This window comes from Notamacropus eugenii, chromosome 2 (assembly GCF_028372415.1).
Source record: "Notamacropus eugenii isolate mMacEug1 chromosome 2, mMacEug1.pri_v2, whole genome shotgun sequence".
Classification (NCBI taxonomy): domain Eukaryota; kingdom Metazoa; phylum Chordata; class Mammalia; order Diprotodontia; family Macropodidae; genus Notamacropus; species Notamacropus eugenii.
Window position 1 is genome coordinate 522,200,429 of NC_092873.1, and position 19,350 is coordinate 522,219,778.

The window sequence follows — 19,350 nt, forward strand, 5'->3', positions numbered from 1 at the left end:
CTATAGAATTTAGCTTATGGCTCAGAGGCAGGATAAAGCATTCATTCGTGACATTTATGTTATATTCAAGACCTTCTGCCAGGGCATATAAACATTACTTAAGACATGGATCTCAATCACGAGGATGGTACAATCCAGGACCGAAGAGGCAGCTACAGAAGCAGGGGATAGAGTATTGAGGTCAGGAGGTCCTGAGTTCAAATCCAGCCTCAGACACTTACTAGCTGTGTGACCCTGGGCAAGTCATTTAGCCCTATCTGCCTCAGTTCCTTATCTGTAAAATGGGGATGATAATAGCACTTGCCTTCCTGAATTGTTGTAAGGATTAAATGAGATGCTAATTATAAAACACTTAGTGTAGTTCCTGGGACACAGTAGATGCTTTATAAATGATTATTGAAACGACTCGAACAGTTAACCTTAATTTTAGACAATACACTTCCTCTCTTAGTTAACTTGTATTCATTTTGTGTATATTATCTGTGTGTGTGTGTGTGTGTGTGTGTGTGTGTGTTTGCATGAGAAGCAGCTTGGTATAGTAGATAGGGTGTTGTCCTCAAAGCCAGGGAGATCTGAGTCCAAACCAAGTCAACAAGCATTTATTAAGAGCTGACTACGTTCCAGGCACTGTGCTAAGTGCTGGGAATTTAAAGCCAGGAAGAAAGGAAGACAGCCCTTGCCTACTGGCAGCTTCCATTCTAATGAGAGCAGACAAAGCTTAAATGGAGGCTGGAGAGGAAGGAGGTGAAGGGGCCAGGCTCAAAGGGTCCAGGTCAGGAGGTCAGTCTGGACCCTGTCCAATCACTGAAAGTCCCAGTGGACCAGGAGACTTATTAAGACTCTACTTTGTATACTTCCTAGAAGGGATTTCCTCACCTAGACTTTCCCTCTACCAAGGAAATCACGGGACTGGCCCCTTTCCCAACATAAGTACTTTCTCCTGTTAGAATAAAAGCCCCTTTAGGGCAGGCTGCTCCATCTTTGTATCCCTAATATTTTGCAGAATGCCTGGCTTGTACACACTAGATTCTTAGCAAATGCTTCTCGACTGGTAGCAAGTTAGGCCCAGAGGGCCCCTTAGATGTCACCTAGATGAAGAAAGTGAAGACCAGAGAGGCTGATTCATTTGCCCAAAGTCACAGGGCCTTGAACCCAGGTCATCTGGCTCAGTATAGACCTTCAGATCAGAAGGGCAAAGGAATATCGCTTCCAGCTGAGAAAGAAAGGACTTTTCCCAAACTTTGGACAAGTTCCTTTAGAAAGAAAGTTAGTGCAATTTCTCTAGTGGAAGAAAAACCCCAAATACCCATTAAAAGTGCTTTGCTTTCTCATGGACTGCAGCATATTGGAGGCTGAGTGGGCTCGTGGAAAGGAGAGACACAGAGAGGGCATACGCTGCTACCCCTTCGATGTTCAAAGCGCAGAAAGGAGGACTCCAGAATACTGAATGGGGTCATGCTGGGACAGCTTATAGGAGAACATGGCAGTGAGGTCTGATGGTTAGTGCTCAGGGCCTGGAGTCAGGAAGACCTCTTTCAAATCCTGCCTCAGATGCTTAGTAGCTGTGAGACCTGGGCAGGTCACCTCATCTCTCTGGTTGCCTTTCCTCATTTGTAAATGGAGGTTGCTGGACTCGATGATTTATAAGGCCCCTTCCACCTGTCCACTTGTGTCCCCATGGGCAGGATTTGCCCAGGGAGTGAGGGTATGAAAATGTCATCATCTGTATTGACAAAAGCCGTGCACAGACTGGCAAAATCATGAATTCACCAAGGTACATAAGGACCTTGCATATAATGGCCAACAACATAAAGGCACCAGCAGCATTCTCCCACAATCCCAAAGTAATCAAGAATCCAACTCCTCAGCTTTGGGCCCCAACCTGCATGTGATCATCCTTGATATAAATGGGAGCTCCAACCAGCTGTCACCATCTGGCTAAATTTATTCCTTCCATGATCTTGGTATTCTACGACACAGTAGATGAGGCAGGTGGATTGTGACTATGCAGGTTAAGGAAGTGGCTTGAATCTTAGTTGTAGGCATGCATTAGCCTTCTGAGAAGGCAGACACAAATGCTCCTTCCCACTAGGAGCCCAGGCACACTTTCTTTCATAGGGAGAATTCTGGGATATTTTACTGGAGATCAACATACCTTCATCTCATCGTCAAAGAAGTGGATTCATTCTTCATTCCTTGTTTGCAGAAACAGAAAGAGACATTTACAAATCCCAGTCCCATGTCATCTACATGCCAAGCACCCAGACAGAAGCAAAGTAATGTCACATCCCTAAGGTGATGATTTCACATCACATCTATTGAGCTTTAACCCAGCTCTAAGACTGTGCCAACTGGAGCAAAGTCATTTGATCTCAATGAGACCTCACTTTCTTTATCTGTAAAATGAGGGAATTGGACATCAGTTCTCAAACTTAGGACTAACTATATTTCCCCAAGTCAAAAATTTCATGAGAAGAGTGGCTTAATTTTACATATTTTTGCAAAGCTCTTTAATGTCTGACTTGAAAGAAGAAGGCTAGGTTTTCATAGCTGCTCCCGAATTCAATCTCTTGATATATATATATAGCTGAAATAAATGAAGAAACCTGACCTCTCAAGGATATGGAGTTAGATAAGGAAAGAGTATTTTAATAACCAAATACTATCTGAGTATTATTATTAAAATAGTTTTGACCTCCAGGAACCCCAGGAGGCTAAGATGCATACTTTGAGAATTGCTGGATTAGATAATATCTCTCTCTCCCAGCCGTAAATCTCTGATTCTGTGGTCTGGAAGAAAATTAAAACCTTCAGTCAAGTCCAGGGATATATCTAAAGCTGCAGCTGTTTGATATCATAAGGAGAAGGCGCACTTGCCCATCAAACAATCAACAAGCACTTGTTAAAGGTTGACTATGTGAGAGGCACTGTGCTAAACCCTGCAAATAAAAAGTTAAGTGAAAATAGTCCCTTCCCTCAGGAAGCTAATACTCTAGGCAAGCAAGATGACCTAAAATCTCTAGAAAGGGGTTACTAACCATGGCTGGTTCGTGCCAGTTTGTCAGTGCCAAAGGAATCTTTGAAAAAATGAAAAGCAAGTTCTCAGCATCACTCCTCAGTCTTACCTTTACGACAATGCCCAGGAGTTCGGTTTTGCTCATTTACTTTAATGAATGCATTTTATTTATAGAGTAAGTAGCATTTCCTCTGACAGCTCCTGCTTGTATTAAAAATGAAGGTTCTCTCAGGAGCATCTTCTTATAACAAATGCCAGGATAGTTTAAACAAAAGATTAGAAAAAGTCTTTCTCTTTGGTAATTACTCACCGTATTCATTCACCGGGCAATTGATGGTTTCCCAAATACCTTCCATTCATAAAACATAATACAAGGAACCTGATTTGGAAGGGGCCAGATGAATGGGGTTTAGCTGACAATTTATGAGAACATTCCTGCATCTGCTTATGCAGTTTATCCGTCCTGACAGTATGGTGTAGAGTGGACAGAACCTTGGTCCTCAGAGATTAATGTTGGTTTTGTCTTGTTTGTGTTTCTCTGATACTGCCATCCATCCATTTTCTCATGTTCGTGACCTTGGCTGTGTTATTTCATGGTCACAGGCCTCAGTTTCTTCTCTAAAAATGAATGGGTTGGAATTGGTGGTTTCTAAGGACCCTTTCTAGTTGGAAAAGATTAGTCATTTTCGTCAAAAATAGTCTTTATTATAAGGGATATCTCCTGGAGAAGGGAAAGGGAGAGAAGCAATGAGAAATCTAGGTGGTGTAAAACCAACATATATAAATGAAAAAATCTATTTTTATAAAATGTAATTTCTTATTTAAAAATATTTAAAATTTTGAAAAATACTTGTTAATTGACCTCCGTTGAAATCCTGCTTCTATCACTTATTTCCTGTGTGATTTTGAGCAAATCACTTTTTTCCCTCTCTGAGCCTCAGTTTCCTTGTCTGTAAAATGACTGATTTGGATTCAGAGTCTCTGAGTTCCCTCCCTGCTCTCAATCCATGATTAAATTCACCAAATAAAAGAATATCCAAGTTGAACAGAACATCCGAGGCTGTCCAACCTTTCCCTAAAGAGTGTAAATAAGGGAGAATTCAGGACTTCCTAGGACAGCCCATTCCACCCTCGGACAGCTCTCCATTTTTCCTGCTTTCTAGCCTCAGTTTGCCTTTTTCTCACTTACACCTGGGGCTACAAGTTCTAGGACCTTTACCCCCTAGCTTACCCTCCTCTCTGTGCTGCTTCTCAATGTCCCTTCTCATATATGGCAGCTGGACTGACTGCCCTCTGAGGGAACTACAGGCTCGGTGATTCATCTGAATTTGGTCAAAAGATTAAATGTATAAATAAAGGTTATTTTCTTGATCAATCCATAGACACTTATTAATCACCTGCTGTATTCTAAGCATTATACTAAAAGCTGGAGATTTTTAAAAAATCTTGTTCAAACTTCCAACTTTACAGATGAGAAAAATGGGTCTGTGTTTTTCCAAAGTTATTTAATCTCAAAGAGCCTCAGTTTCTTCATCTGTAAAATGGGAACAATGATACTCATAGCATTTACTTGTCAGGGTCGCTTGAGTTTAGTGGATACCAAACCGCTTCACAACTTTTAAAGTGCTGTATGAACATCAGTTATTTGCCTCACCACTGCAGCCCATCTGTGCATGCAGAAGTCACCTTAACCTAAAGGCAGTACTCATTTCAGAATCATCCCAACCTGGGTTTCACAGCAGAGGCTTTTTCCCTTCCCTCCCTCTCCGTGGAAGAACACAATTGTCTCCCATTCTAGTCAGCAGCATTATTGGATACCGAGCATCAGAGTGCAGCCTAATGAGAAAAGCCGCCAATGGGATGGGGGAGGCCACCTAGCCCTCTGACCCATCTCACCTTTGGGTGGCATGGGTGTGTGTGTGTGTGTGTGTGTGTGTGTGTGTGTCCTCCTTCCAAAAACTGACTCAGCTAGAGGCATCATTGAAGTCTCTTCTATCATATTTTTTCCTGCCTAACTCAAGAACCACCAGAAATCATCTTTCAGATCTGTTTGGATGGCCTGGCCTTTCTGCTCTGTTCTTTCATGTAATCCCTTTGAATGTAGAAGGTTCAAGTCCTCCCATTAAGTCACTTGGAAACTAACATGCTTATTTGCATTAGGTTCAAATTTCTTTCCATTGTTTAGGGAAAAAAAAGCATGTGGTGTCATTGTATCATAGCAGCCAGGGGTTCTACTTGACTAGCAATCAATCAATCAATCGACAAGCATTTAGTAAGCATTTAGTGTGTCAGATGCTGAGCCAGACCCTAGAGACACTATGAAAAAGTGAAGACAGTCCCTGGCCTCAAGAAGCTTACATTCTAATGGGAGAGGCATGCATACACTGGTAGATATGAAATGCATGCAGAGTAGATGGAAGAAAGCCATTGGATTGACCATCCCTAATTGATGGGCTTCTGGGATCGATCATAGCTTTAGAGGTGGAAGCGACCTTAGAGATCGTAGGTCCCGCTTTCTGCTTCAGCTGTATGGTAGTTTTATCACCACATTTGCCAGGCATATCTTTCACTTACTGTAATGACAGAGATAAGCACTGTTAATAACAGAGAGGAGAGCACCTAGGTGCCATGATATCTCAGATGGCTTTGGGGAATTTGTATATGATTGTGTGCATGTGCATGCTTGCACATATGTATGTATGTGGACATGCATGTGTGGTAGAGGAGGCAGGAAGGAGGAGGTCTTCTGCTCTTTTTATCATGTAATGGAAAAAATGTTGGACATGGAGTCATGGAAAAAACTAAGTTTGAATCCAACTTTCTCAGTTCTAAGAGTACTTGTAGGGCAGAATCTACAATCCTATGAACCAGCCCAAAGGCCTGTTTTATTTCCGGCACTTATTCTGAGAAGGGCATCCACTGGCCTCACCAGACTGTCCAAGAGGTCCCACCGCAAAAAGCTTAAGAACCCCTCAGGGCATTCGAAGAAGTAGCACTAGAAGGGTTTACACAAAGCAGATAAAGTGGAGGGCCTCCCACGTTCTAGGAGCTCACACACTTGGTCAGGCGATGGAGCTTCCTTCAAGTCAGGGAGGTCAGAGCACGTGAGGTCTCTTCCTAGTTTTATTTCCTCACAGGATAGACAGTGGCAGTAGCCCATCCTCACCGGCTGCCCTGCAGCCCAAGTCTGAGCAGTGTGTTCCAGGTGATTGCAGCCAGCCCCATTCATGGCTGGCCAGCACGCTGAGTCCAACCGCTCTTCCTTACAGAGCAGGAAATCAAAGCTCGGCAAGTCCTTGGAGCTGCCCCACATCACCAGACCAGTTAGAGGTTAAGCTGAGAGTATTTTGTGGGTCTCCTGCCTCTTTTTAATTGTTCTTTATGTTCCATCAAGTCACCTCCCTTATTTTTTAATTATCATTCATTTATACTCACACAAACCTTAAAAATAATCAGAAATAGCTGGTTAAGGAGAAATCCCTGCTGAGGCGAGAATTACATCTTCCATTTAAAGGCAATGTGCAAGACTCCTTGGCTGAGATAGAAGAATGGTGATCTAATATACTCAGGATCAAACTGAGTATCCTAAGTACCCCATTCAAACCACACCTTTGAATCTTTTTTTTCAAATTGTGAAGGCACAGTGGGGTCAGATTTAGAGGAGGAGAATAACAGGTAGACACATGCCTTTTGAAGACAGGTAGGTCTCGTTTAAAATCAGGACCTAAGAGGGGCTCCTAGTAGTGATGAGGCAGCTGCTAGGGATGCCAGAAAAGCCTTTCTGTTTGAAAGGTAAGAGAGTGAAGAGCAGCCTGGGCTTTATGGCGCCAGCTTGCTATGATGTCCCTGAATCAGGTTCTTCAAAAGTCATCAAGGGACTTTACCTCTCCTTCCAAAAGTCACTTCAGAGAAAATCATGGAATCTTAAAGAGGTGAAAGGGAACTTAAAGATCATCTCATTGACCCTGTACATTGATCATCTAGCCTCTAGAAGACCTCCAGTAAGAAGGAAACTACCACCACCCAAGGCTGCCCATATGGACACCCAGGGTAGCTAGGTGGTGCTGCAGTGGATAGATCAGGGTCTAGAGTCAGGAAGACCTGAGTTCAAATGTGGGCACTAGCTGTATAACTCTGGGCAAGTCACTTTACCCTATTTGCCTTAGTTTCCTCATCTGTAAAATGAACTGGAGAAGGAAATGGCAAATCACTCCAGTGTCTTTGCCAAGAAAACCCCAAATAGGGTCATAAAGAGTCAGATACAACTGAATGACTCAACAATAAATCATTAGTCAATTTTTTTCCTGATATCAAACTTTATTTTGCCTCTTTGCAGCTTCTCCTTATTTTTGGCTCCCTCTAAGACCAAGAAGAACAATTCCAATCCCTCTTACATGACATCCTTTCAAATATTTGAGACAACTATTCCGTTTCTGCCCCATCTCCACCCCTTCCCCAAGTCTTATCTCCTCCAGACTAAACATTTCCCAAATGATTGAACAGTTTCTTCTTTGGAATGGTCTCAACTGGAGCTGATCAAGGAAAAGTGTCTTAATTGACTAATAAGTATTAAGACACCTTCTAACCTACTTCTTATGACTACTAAACTGTATTCAAAGGCATTTCTAAAAGAAGAGGTCCCACAGTATTCTGAGCAGTGACAGCATGATTTTACTAAGTGCATAGACTTCCAACTTTCAAGGAAATGACTTTGAGCATTTTCCACAAGAAGGGAGAATGGTTCAGTAAGGAAGTCCTAAATTTGAAGTCAAAAGACCTGGGTTCAGATCTTATCTTGGCCAGTTATTAGCTTCACGATCTTGGGTAAGTCTCTCTAATTCTCTGAGCCTTGGTTTCCTATCCAGAAAGGGACTGAACAGAGTGACCTCTGATGTACATTCCTGTGGACTCTTATCTTTTATGGTCCTGAGCCCTTCTGAATTTCATGACTGTTTTTTAAATGTATCTTTACATTTCTATTTCCTACAGTCAAAATAGAGGAAGAATTATGAAGAAATAGGAACACAGCTTGAGTTGTATAAAGCAGTATATCCAGAAATAATTTTGCATCCTCAAAGGAATCTACAGATCAAATGGAATGATGATGCTTAGCTCACTTGTAAAGCACCTATCATGTGCTTGGCACATAGTAGGGGCTGTTGAACGGTTTATTTTCTTTCCCCCACCCCCACCCCAGAAGGGAGTTGCTGCTTCTACAGATGCTTCAGCAAGCTCTGTACTGCAAAGATCAGTCATGCTATTGGACTCAGCAGGGTGCTTGTGGCCACGATTAGAGAAAGTGGAGGAGCACCTAGTCCTTTGTCAGGAACAAAGTGTCCCCTCTCCTCCAACCCCACTGTTTCAGTGGAAATCTCTGAGGTGTCATGACATCATCCCAGCTTACAGAACCTAATCAGCTGTAAGCTCTAGAGCTGCCCAGTAGAGCAACGTAGCAAAAATGGAGAGTTAATGTGAGTTTCTTCCCTTCTTTCCTGATCCCATCTTTTCCCAGAAGCAGGCATTCTGTGGAGTGGATTTCCCTGAGCTCCCTTTGTTTTCCCAGACAGCTTGAACAGCGTGCTAAGCTTGATAGCACTTCTTAGACCCTGCTTCCCAGACTTGGGGGCATTTCAATGCCCAATCTTTCTTTGAGTTTCACTGAACACGCACAAGGCTCCCTCTCACTGGACGATGGATCACTTGTTTTAAACATGAAAATGGATCACATGGGAGAGGTTTTTTTACCAACCAGTGAGAAAGTGGAGCCCAGTTTGTGGGGCTGTCAAAGAGAGATAGGAAATCAACTGGCTTAGATTCAATTCAAGAAGTATTTATTAAAGTAGCTACCGTGTATGACAATTCAAAAAGCACTTAGTAATGCGCCACAACTCAAGATGTATTTATTAAACACCAATGCCATACCACAATTCAAGAGGTATTTATTAAGTGCCAGTGTGTACCAGGCACTGACTGTGCTAGGTACTGGTGAAACAAAGAGAAGAAAGAGTCCCTGCTCTCAAGTTTATAAGCTTCCCTCACCACACACACACACACACACACACACACACACACACACCCCCTAACCCAACGCTCATGCATATACTAGGTAGTATTTCTAGTGTTGAAGGAAGCGATGCTTCAGTAAAGAAACAAGAAAAAATCAGAAATCCTTATTTATAAAAGCAATAATATAGATTTTTTCTTTACCTTCTTTTCTCTCTTTCCCCTTTCTCATCTTTCCTTTTCATTTATTTTCTTTCCTTTTCTCCTTTTTCTCTTCTCTCTTCCATTCCCTCTTTTCTCTTTTCTCTTTTCTCCTTCCTTTTTTCTCTTCTCTCTTCTCTCTTCTTTTGTCTTCTTTTATTTCCTTTGGTCCAAACCTGTGATTTCATCACTCAGGAAATCTCCTGATGTGAAAACTGTCCACTGACACAAATTTTGTCCACTGGTCTAGAACTTAGAACCTTAAGAGTTGTGTGGGGGCACTAAGAGCACAGGTCACTTGGACACCACCATGAAGCCCTTACGTTTCAGGGGTAAAATTCGAGTCTAGGCCTTCTGACTCCAGGGATGACCACGTCTCTGCTGTGCCTCGCTGCTTTTCACTTTATGACTTTATGGTAGAGATATCTATGGAAATCCCACCATTTGAGTGTGTATAGGTTAATTGGGGTCCTATGATGTTTTCTGGGGTCTCAAAAACCAGAGGTTAATGGGATGGGGTTCCCAATCACCAGCTGCTTTGCTTTAATTTAAAACTCTAACCTTAACCCGACCTCATATTCTTCCTTAACCCATCTAACATTTCAAGTGTGAAAGAATGAATAATGTCCTAACCCACTAACCAGCCTGAAAGGGTATTTCTTTCAATGTTCCCCAAAACTCCACCCAATACTATAACTCCCATTTTTTCCTTATGAATTGTTTAATTGAATTAAGCTCATAGTGAGGAGAACTTGTGTCATGCAAGGCAATCCTAGGCTATCCAGGACACTATATTTAATTCAGCAAGCATTTATTAACCACCTACTGTGGGCCCAGTCCTATGCCAGGAGCTGGTAATGTAGAGACATGAGCTGCTCCTGAGATTTCTTAAAACTTAACAACCTGAAACCAAAGATAAAAGGCTGCAAACAGGAAGATCTCAATTCATCAGAGCATCCTTTCTCAGTCTGCTTTCCCAGAAAAAATGGAAGAGGGGGAAATCCCTGCTTTTTCCTAGAAAGAGTTACAAGTTTTCTTCAGAAGCTTCTAATTTGGGATGCACAAGAGAGAAACCTGGTATGTGGGGGGAAATATATTGGATTTGGATACAGAGACCCATGTTCGAATTTTGCCTCAACCGTTTACTGCTTATATGACTTGGGGCAAATCATCCTTTCTGAGATTCTCTGTTTCCCCTTTGTAAAACAAATTAGACTGGATGACCCCTGAGGGCCTGCTAGCCCTAGATCTAAGATCTCATTGTCACAAGTTACTTCACCTACAATTTCAGTTTCCTCATCTAAAAATGAGAGAGTTATACTAGAAGGCCTCCAAGACCCCTCCCAGCTCCAAACCTAGGTTCCTGCTATTTTATGTTACTTCCCCGCCCTGGACCTTAGACTTCTTATCTGCAAAATAGGGGGATTAGGCCACAGGCCTCTCACTCTAGACCTAGGATCTTATACCTTCTGGTCCTCAGAAATTGCGACTTTCCAATAAATGCTAAAATACACCATCCACTATCTGTAAATGATGCGGTGCTTCCATTGATCTGTGATCTCATCTCATCTCCCTTCCATGGTTCTGATCCTCCCCCATGCGCAGTGGTGCCAATCAGATCCCATCCACATCCTCTTACCTATGTCCATTTTTATCCATTTCCTTCCATAAATCTTCCATCTGTGCAGTTTGCTACAGATCTTCCTGTAGACCTTTTGATGTTCTGCAGCATACTAACTGTCCACATTTAAAAATCAAAAGAGAAAAGAAAGATATACATACACAGCAAACCTCATTGCCAGAAATGCTGCGACAACAAAACATTCATTATGGAAGTATTTCACTGGCACCTACTAAAGCTACCCTGTCTCTCTCATTACGTGGAAAATTATTACTAGGAATAATTTACACAATGAATGGTTTTTCCAGCCCTGTCCATAAAATAGCCATTTACTGTAACTTTTTAAACGTCCCTGTGTCCAGCCTACCAAAGGAGAATATAAGGGCACTTATGTTAGTCACGGTAAAAATTCTCATCTCAAAGGAGACAAGACCTGGGAACAGATTTCTATGAGAAAAAACTAGAAATAGTCTAAGCCTGCTCTCCATTCCCTGTGGGAAATAATCTGGCCAAATGCTTTAAAAAAAGCCAAAACACCAGCCTATTACCTTTGCTTTCAAAAATGACTGCCTCTGTCACCGCTGTATTTGAAGGCCTAGCTTACAGTTAATCCAAAGAAAGAATGTTTCTTTTGAATTGTTCTTAGGTGTTTTGGAAACGATTTTGTCATAGTTGTTACAGCAGAATTCCTATAAAAGGCTAACTCTCTGGTGTTTTCTGTAGGAGAGCTGGCTTTGATTTGAGACAGGGCTTTCATTTTGATCTGCTTAGAAAGTTCCTTTTTTCCCCTTGTGGTCCTTAAGTCAACAAGCATTTATTAAGCACCAACAGTGTGCCAGGCCCTGTGTTAAACATCTTAAAATATCAATGTGGTGTCCCTTATAACTCTTGAACTGAAGTCAAAAGGCCTTCCTAGTCACCACTCCTTACCATGAGCCACCTGCCCTCCCTGAGGTGTGCTCATTATTGTTGGAGCCAGAGGAGGCAAGTTCAAATAGCAGCTTTTCCACTTCCTCCTTGGGTGACCTTGGGGAAGCTGTTCGCTTCTCTGGGCCTCAATTCCCTCATTTATAAAATGAGAGTGTTGGACCTAGATGATCCTGGGGCCCTTGCAGTTCTAAATCTGTCATCCTGGGAGTCTCTTAATATTATGTGATGACTTCACATACCACTTACTCTGGCTCCTGTCTGTTCAAATACTACCCATTGACCTTGAGCAAATCACTTAACCTACCTTGGCCTCGGTTTCTTCCCCTGAAAAATGAGAGATTTGGACGTGATGTCCTCTTGGGTCCCTCTCATGCCTAGAACTATGGCCCTTGAGTCCACAATCTCTTCATTACTGACCTCGATGGTTCCTTCCATAACCCTGTTATCTGTGAATTCATCAATGTTGATGTTTCCTTCAAAGGTGAAGGTCACTACTCATCCAAGCCTCCGCATCCTATAGGCCTCCTGTCTATGATCTTTCATTGATTTGTCATGGCAGGGGCAAAAACCAGTGAAAACAGGACAAAGTAATGGAACCCTCTAAATCTGACGTTCTAAAACTTTTGTGTCAAGGATCCCTTTTATCAGTCTGGTGAGATCTATGGATCCTTTCTCAGAATAACATTTTTAAGGCATAAAATAAAATACAGAATTATAAAAGGAAATAAATTGTATTGAAATAAAGTTGTGTATGTATATATATATATATTTAAAATAATTTCACAAACCCCAGTACTAAGTTGTATTAATGTCTTTGAATGAAAGTAGTAAGAAACCCTTGAAAATGCTGAAATGTTGAGGTCGTTGTGAGAAGCACAGGAAAGATGAAGGCCTTTCAATGTGGCACCTGGACCACTGCAGTTTTGCTAGCACTTAGTGGGAGGTGCATGCAGGTGGGGAGGGTTCTCTTTTCTGGAGGCCATTTGACATGTCCTAAAGATGCTAGGCACCATGTGGGCCCTAGAAATTTAAAGTGGGTTTTTCTTCCCCTAGAACTCTTGAATTCCTGATTTTTTTTAAGGCTTTATCCAGATTGTAGCATTACGCCCATATTTTGTGACTTTCAGAATTGCACCAGGGTGAGAAGCCGGGTTGTAAAATGAACAGTTTTGGTCTTCTGACTTCATTCTTTCCCTGTGCTCTAAAGGCCAAGGGTGCTGCATGCAGGCATTGGGGTAAAAGTCAGATGGAGCTCTTGGCCAATGCATCCTTATTTCCTAATTCATTCAGTGGTAAGAGGTGGGGGGAGGGGAGGAAGCCAAGATGTCCCTAAAAATGTATTTTTACCTACCAGTCATTTGAAAAATGATCTCTCTCCCCCCCCCCTCCACTTACTCCTTCTTTGTTATTTTCTAGATGGCTCTCACTAGCCCCAAAGCCTTGCTAGCTAAAATGTGTGCCCATTTCTCTGTTAATCAGCTGCTTGGGCTCTGAGAATGTGTGTTCTGGTGTTGTTTGTGTGCATTCTGGTGCTGCTTCCTGAACGCATGTGTCCCTTCCCTTCACAGCCTACTCGACACCCAGCACCTCCCCCGCAAACCGATTCGTCAGTGTTGGACCCCGGGATCCAAGCTTTGTAAATATCCCTCAACAGACACAGGTGGGCCGATCTCCTCTTTTCTGTATCTGGTGCATTTCCACTGGTCTCTTGGCACAGCCAGCTACATTGTTTCACCCTTCTACAGAGCCCCCTTGTCTCCAGCCAGTCCTGCTTCCTTAATTCCCTATGTGTCCTTAGAACTTATGAAGGAAAACTGTTGCCTGTAACATTTAGGGGAGAAGGAGACAGAGCTTCCCTGCTAGGGCTGCTTCAGGGAAACCTTCAGTACCAGGAAGAGACCATAACTGCTGTTCGGAATCTCTTGCCTTGTATCTCCCCAAAAACGTTGAGCGAGGAAGTCAGCCACACTTGAGCAAAAGCAAGTCACGTCCTGCCACCGTTATTGCTTTATTTGACTTTGGGAACGGGGAAACCAGTGGCTCTGTATTTTTCATAATAGAATCAGGAGCCCAGGCCAGACTTTTAGTTTTTGTGGTTTATTCCTTTGGGAAAAAAGAAAATGTTTTATGAGCCCTATGGAATTCTTGGGGTTGGTCCAAAAAATAGTTGTTGGCAGTTTTGTTAGTGACTAATTCAAGCCAGATGTAAGGTGCACTAAGTTGGAGGGGGGAGGACAGCATTTGTAACAGACCATGATATGTGGTCAAGTAGGCAAGACAGTCTTGTCTTGTCATGTCTCAGCACAGAGTGAGCTGTTGTATTAGAATCATTTCACAATTGTCTTGCAGGGTGAAGAGTAGTTAAAGCCATTCAGTTATTTCAAAATAATGCCAGTTAAGAGACAATGCTAGGCATTTTGGGTCAAAGGTAAACTGAGTCAAGGCATTTGGAATTCTGCTAAAACTGCTCAATGGGGAGAGAGAGAAAGAAATTTCTCAGTTCAGGATGGGAACCCAAGCATCCTCTCTCTTGTCTGAACTGGGCATGAGGCACACCTTTCCCGCACGTGCTTGCCACCCAAACACCACCACTGTGTCGGAGATGGTCTGTGCTTTTGTGTGTGTGTTCCCAGCGCATGCCTCCGTCACCTCCAGAGGCTTCCTCTATTGCTTCCTATTAATCTCTGCCTGTAAGAAGTGACGAGGTGCTCATAAGCAGGATGAATTTGCCGCTCTGGGACTGTTGGCTCCATGTGTAAAGGGTTCTGTTTTATGGCTGTGTAACCAGTACAGGTTACAGGACCTTGTATTTGAGACATTCCCTGCATTAAGCAGGGTCACAGAAAGTACACCAGCAGTACAGGCAGCTGGGGTGGGAGTAGGGGGAGGGAGAGGTAAGGGGGGAAGAGGAGAAGGAGGAGAAGAGAGGATTAACTCTTCCCCTCCCAACGTCTTCCTTCATCTGTGGGAATCCAGCTCCCATCCAAGCACCAGGATAGAAGCCTCCCTCTTCAGCACCTCCCATAAAACTCTCCAAGTTCAGCACTGACTTTGCCATGTCCGAGTCTTCCCTGTGATTTGAAAAATGACTCTAAGTTCTCCAGAATCACCCAAAATAGAGAAAACAGGCTTTCAGGATGTGCTGTTAACATCTTCAGGCACTCGGGTTTCTCCGTTGTACATCCAAGAGAACTGACCTCATGAGACAGCAACTCTCCAGGAGGTTTTTTTCTGTTTTCTTTTGTTCTGTTTCTCAGAAAGGCTTTTTTCAAGTCGTTTTATGTACCCGTTAAATATCAGCCACCCCTCTCCCCAAAATAATTGTAGCTTGCAAATTATGTTGAACTATCCCTTTGGTTTTTGCACAGGCAAAACTGTTGAACTCTGATCCTGAGTTCCATCCACAGTATAGTTCCATATAAGAGAGAGAGAACATAGCCTGTGTAATCCCATTGAGAAGATGCCATCATCTGGTGGCATGTTATAGCAGAAAGAGTAGCAAGCTGGATTCAAATCCAAGTGAAACTGTCATTTACTCTCATTGTGATCTGCAGTAATTGGCTTTTCCTCTGGGCCTCAGTTTCCTCATGTGCATAATCAAGGGGCTGCGTTGGATGAACTCTAAGGTCCCTTACATCTCTACATCTATAATCCTTTCATCTTGTGACACAATAGCCCCCTTCTCGAACCCCCACTGTGGTACTCCGTTTCCTTACCAGTAAAATGACAGGCTTGGACCATATGACCTCTAAATCTATGACCCTATATTCTAATTTATTTATTTATAGTCCTTGTTGTATAAGCCTGAGCAGGTCATTTTCCTTCCATGGACCTCAGTTTCCTCATCTGTAAAGTAAGGGAGTTGGGCCAGATGGCCTCTGAGGACCTTTTCTGTTCTCTATCAGTGATCCCTCCCTGGGTCTCAGTTTCCTCAGCTGTAAAATGAGAGTTGAATTAACTGACTACTGAGGTCCCTTCCAGATTTAAATCTATGATCCTATAATTATATTTCTGTGTATATGATAATAATAATAATGGTGTTTATGTAGCATTTTACAAGTAATATAAACATTATACAGCTTTTTGCAAAATGTTCCCTTAAGCCTCACAAACCCTCTGGGGTTGCACTATTATTATAACCTGGGAGTTAGATACTGTAATTATTCCCATTTTACAAATGAGGAATCTGAGGCAGGCAGAGGTAGTCCCAGGCCCAGGGTCTCACAACTAAGGAAGGGTCTGAGGCTGGTTTTGAACTCAGGTCTTCCTTTCCCCACATCCAGCTTTATCACACACGCTACCCAACAAGGCTAGCTGCCCAACAAAGTTTCCATTATAATACCAGGCATCAGGGATAAAAAATAAGGAATGCAGATATTCATATCAAAATTTCAGAGTTACAGAACTCCGAAGTCAGCCAGCAAACAAGCATTTATTATTGGGAACCTTAGTGGCCAATTAGTACAACCTATGCCCAAAGAGAATACCCTCTGCAACATTCCTAACAAGTGGCCTGATCACCTTTCCTCAGAGGCTCCCCTGAGGAGGAACCCTCCATCCCCAAGGCAGCCCATTCCCCTCTGGGGATACTCTTCCTCACCTCCAGCTTACACTCTCCTCCTCCCAGCTTCCTCTCATTGCTCCTGATTCTATTGGCTGGGGCCAAGCAGAGCAGGTTGAATCCTTCTTGCAGGCAATAGCCCTTCAGATATTTAAAGACAGTCACCCTCTTCCCCAACCAGCCCCTTCCCAATCCAATCATGCCTCCCTAAACCCCTATGTCTGATATCATACAGATGTACGTGTGATATCTGACAGATATCATACCTTTGGGCATCTGAACATGACTATATATTAGTTTCTGATATTTGACATCCCATAGACAGACACCTGTCAGTGGTTTCTTTTAAAAAATATTGATGGCCCTTGTGGTGTTTTCTGTCCTGAAGAAAACTGCCGTGGTTGCATTATCAACCACTGGTGCTCATGGATATATTCTTGCTTTGGCCATAAACATTCCTCATAAAGCAAAATCATTTTAGCATCTTTAATATTGGAGCTAAATTGATAAATTGCCATTATGTTTGAAAATAAATAATAAACTTATTTGACTTACAGAGGAAAAAACTAAGGCCAGGGAGGGTGACTTGGCCACAGTGACAAATGTAGAGCAAGAAATGGGGTTTGACCCCAGGCCTCCTGGGGCCTCCTGCAGTGTTCTCTGCGTTGTGGCATTCTGAGTATCTATGCGGAATTACAGAACAAGAAAGCCTGATGACTTATACAGGATGAGAAGGCCAGAATGGAAGAGTTGCATTCAGAAAATTAAATATGGTTGGTCTGATGAAAAAAATAGACCATGCCTTTATTAAATGCCTACTCTGTGGTAGACACTGGTAGGTGCTGGCCATACAGAAATGCTTGGTCTTCAAGAATCTTACTGGCAGTCCCCTATTCCAACCTCCTGCTTCATGGCAGAGTGGATAAGAGGTCCAACTGGGCTCAGTCTGTGAGCCTATGACTTAGGACTTGAAGGACCTTGGACAAGTCACTCTGGGTCACAGGCTCCTTCTCTGTAAAATAAAAGGGCCAGATCTGATGGCCTTGGAAGGCCCCTTCCAGCTGTCAAACTCCAATCCCATGGGCCCTTGCACTTTTAATAACTAGAAAAGAGTGGAAGCCTGCCCCAAACACAACAGAAAGCCAATGATTATGTCAAATATTTTTCATAATTTACTTTGGTCCCTGAAATGAGAGCAAGTCAGCAAAGTTGTCGATTTAGAGAAGAATGTTCATATTTCCCTCCCAGGGTAACAAATGGCAATTCCAGTTCATCCTCCCAAGGTAGACCCAGACAAAGACCTGGCCTAGGGCTGGGCCCTCTTTTAGTCATTGTTCAAGACAGAAAGCTTTCCCCATTAGAACCAATGAAGATGAAGTCTTTAAGATGACAAATGAGATAGACCACCCCTCCTGGCCACCCACACCCATCCCAGCTCCTCATCCACAGCATCATGGTATCTGAAAAGCAATTTAAAACTGAATTACTATTTGGGTGATTACAAGAATCACTTGGCTTGGCAAGGATCTGATTTGTTGACAAAGAAGACACAACAGTGGTAACCTTTGCTTACCAAATGATTTCACTGCCTGACTTACAAGCAATCTGATTTACTTCCTTCCACCTTGGGAAGGTTAGAAATATAAGTGTGGGATACACGGCCCATCTTCCTGGAGACTAGTGGATGCTGAGAGGTCCTGGCCTCACCAAACCAGATGTTCTTCTCCTCCAGCCTTCGTAGCAAAGTCTGAACAGCCACTTTTTGAGGCAGTTGTGGGATGGGTTCTGTTGGGAGGCAAAGTTGGGTCAGTGGCTCCTAAGATCCCTCCCCACCCTGAAATTCACTGGAAGCCTTTAAGCAAAGACTGGATGGCCGCTTGTCAGAGATGATGAACAGAGATGGCACAATGTTGGATTCGATGGCTGCTGAGGTCCATTCCAACTTTGAGCTCTGGGAAATAAGGAAATTCTGGGAGGTGAAGCAGAGAGGATCACACCTACCAGAGGCTCACCCAGACTCCAAAATACTAGAGCCAATCAAACCAATAAACACCATCTGCCTCTTGTGGACAGAATATTGTGATCAGTACTGGGAGCAAAGAAAAACTTTAACAAGACAAAGCCCCTGCTCTCATAGGACTTAAATTCTATAAATGGGGCAAAAGTCAATGCATATGACTAGGGATCAACGATATGCTCTGGAAAGCTTGCTGAATTTGGACCAAGGGGACCTTAAATCCAAGTTCAAGCCTCTTCCTACCTGTGTGATCACGGCTGAATGACTAACCCCTCTGAGCCTGTTTCCTCAATTGTAGAATGAATCTATTAGACTACGGATGACCTTGAAAGTCTCTTACATCTCTTGTCTGTGATGTTATTATCTTATGACCTCCTAGCAAGGATTGATTAAACACCTACTGTATATGTATATCTATATATACTTGCTATATGCTGCCATATGCTACTAGTAGTACAATACATAGAGTAGTACAGTATATAGCCGTGAAGGTACAAAGATAAAGTGAATTAACATTCCTTATCCTCAGGAAGCCTACGGGTGGTGACAGCATACACTTGTACAGAAAAATACAAAACAGATGCAGAGTAGTTGGGTGCTAGCAGCTGAAAGACCCCAGAACACAGTTACAAAGGACAATCCCTCCCCTCTTTTAGGGAGCCCCGTCATGGATCTAAGCACAGTTAGCTTGGAGGACATATCAAAATCCCTGATTCAATTTAAGCCTGTAGACTTTGTACTGTCTGGATGCCTTTTTCCTCCCTCTTTAAAAAACATTAAATGTTTTGCTAGATTAAATGTTAAACAGTGATACCAACAACCAGTTGTGCTTAGAAACTAGTGACATTACTAAGAAGTCATTTCGGTGCATAGAGAGAGCATTTCTTCAATTCCTCCTTCCCTTTTTCACTTGTGCCTGGCAGACTGTGACTTAGGGAATGGGAGGATCCGTCCCTTCTAGACAAGAGAAATGGGCTGAGTCTGGTCCTCCTGGAGTAGAC

General features: G+C 42.8%; 1 protein-coding gene across 8 annotated transcripts in view; it reads left to right on the forward strand.

The window, feature by feature from the left end:
• NFIA (nuclear factor I A) overlaps positions 1–19,350 on the forward strand; it is a 455,027-nt gene that overhangs the window by 394,722 nt on the left and 40,955 nt on the right. For 6 of the 8 annotated variants that reach the window (XM_072649683.1, XM_072649684.1, XM_072649688.1 and 3 more), the window contains one exon: positions 13,340–13,431. The exons of the other annotated variants lie outside the window; for them this stretch is intronic. In XM_072649683.1, coding sequence (XP_072505784.1) covers positions 13,340–13,431 — 92 coding nt within the window. The remainder of the gene's footprint in view (positions 1–13,339; positions 13,432–19,350) is intronic. 8 annotated transcript variants of the gene reach the window in all.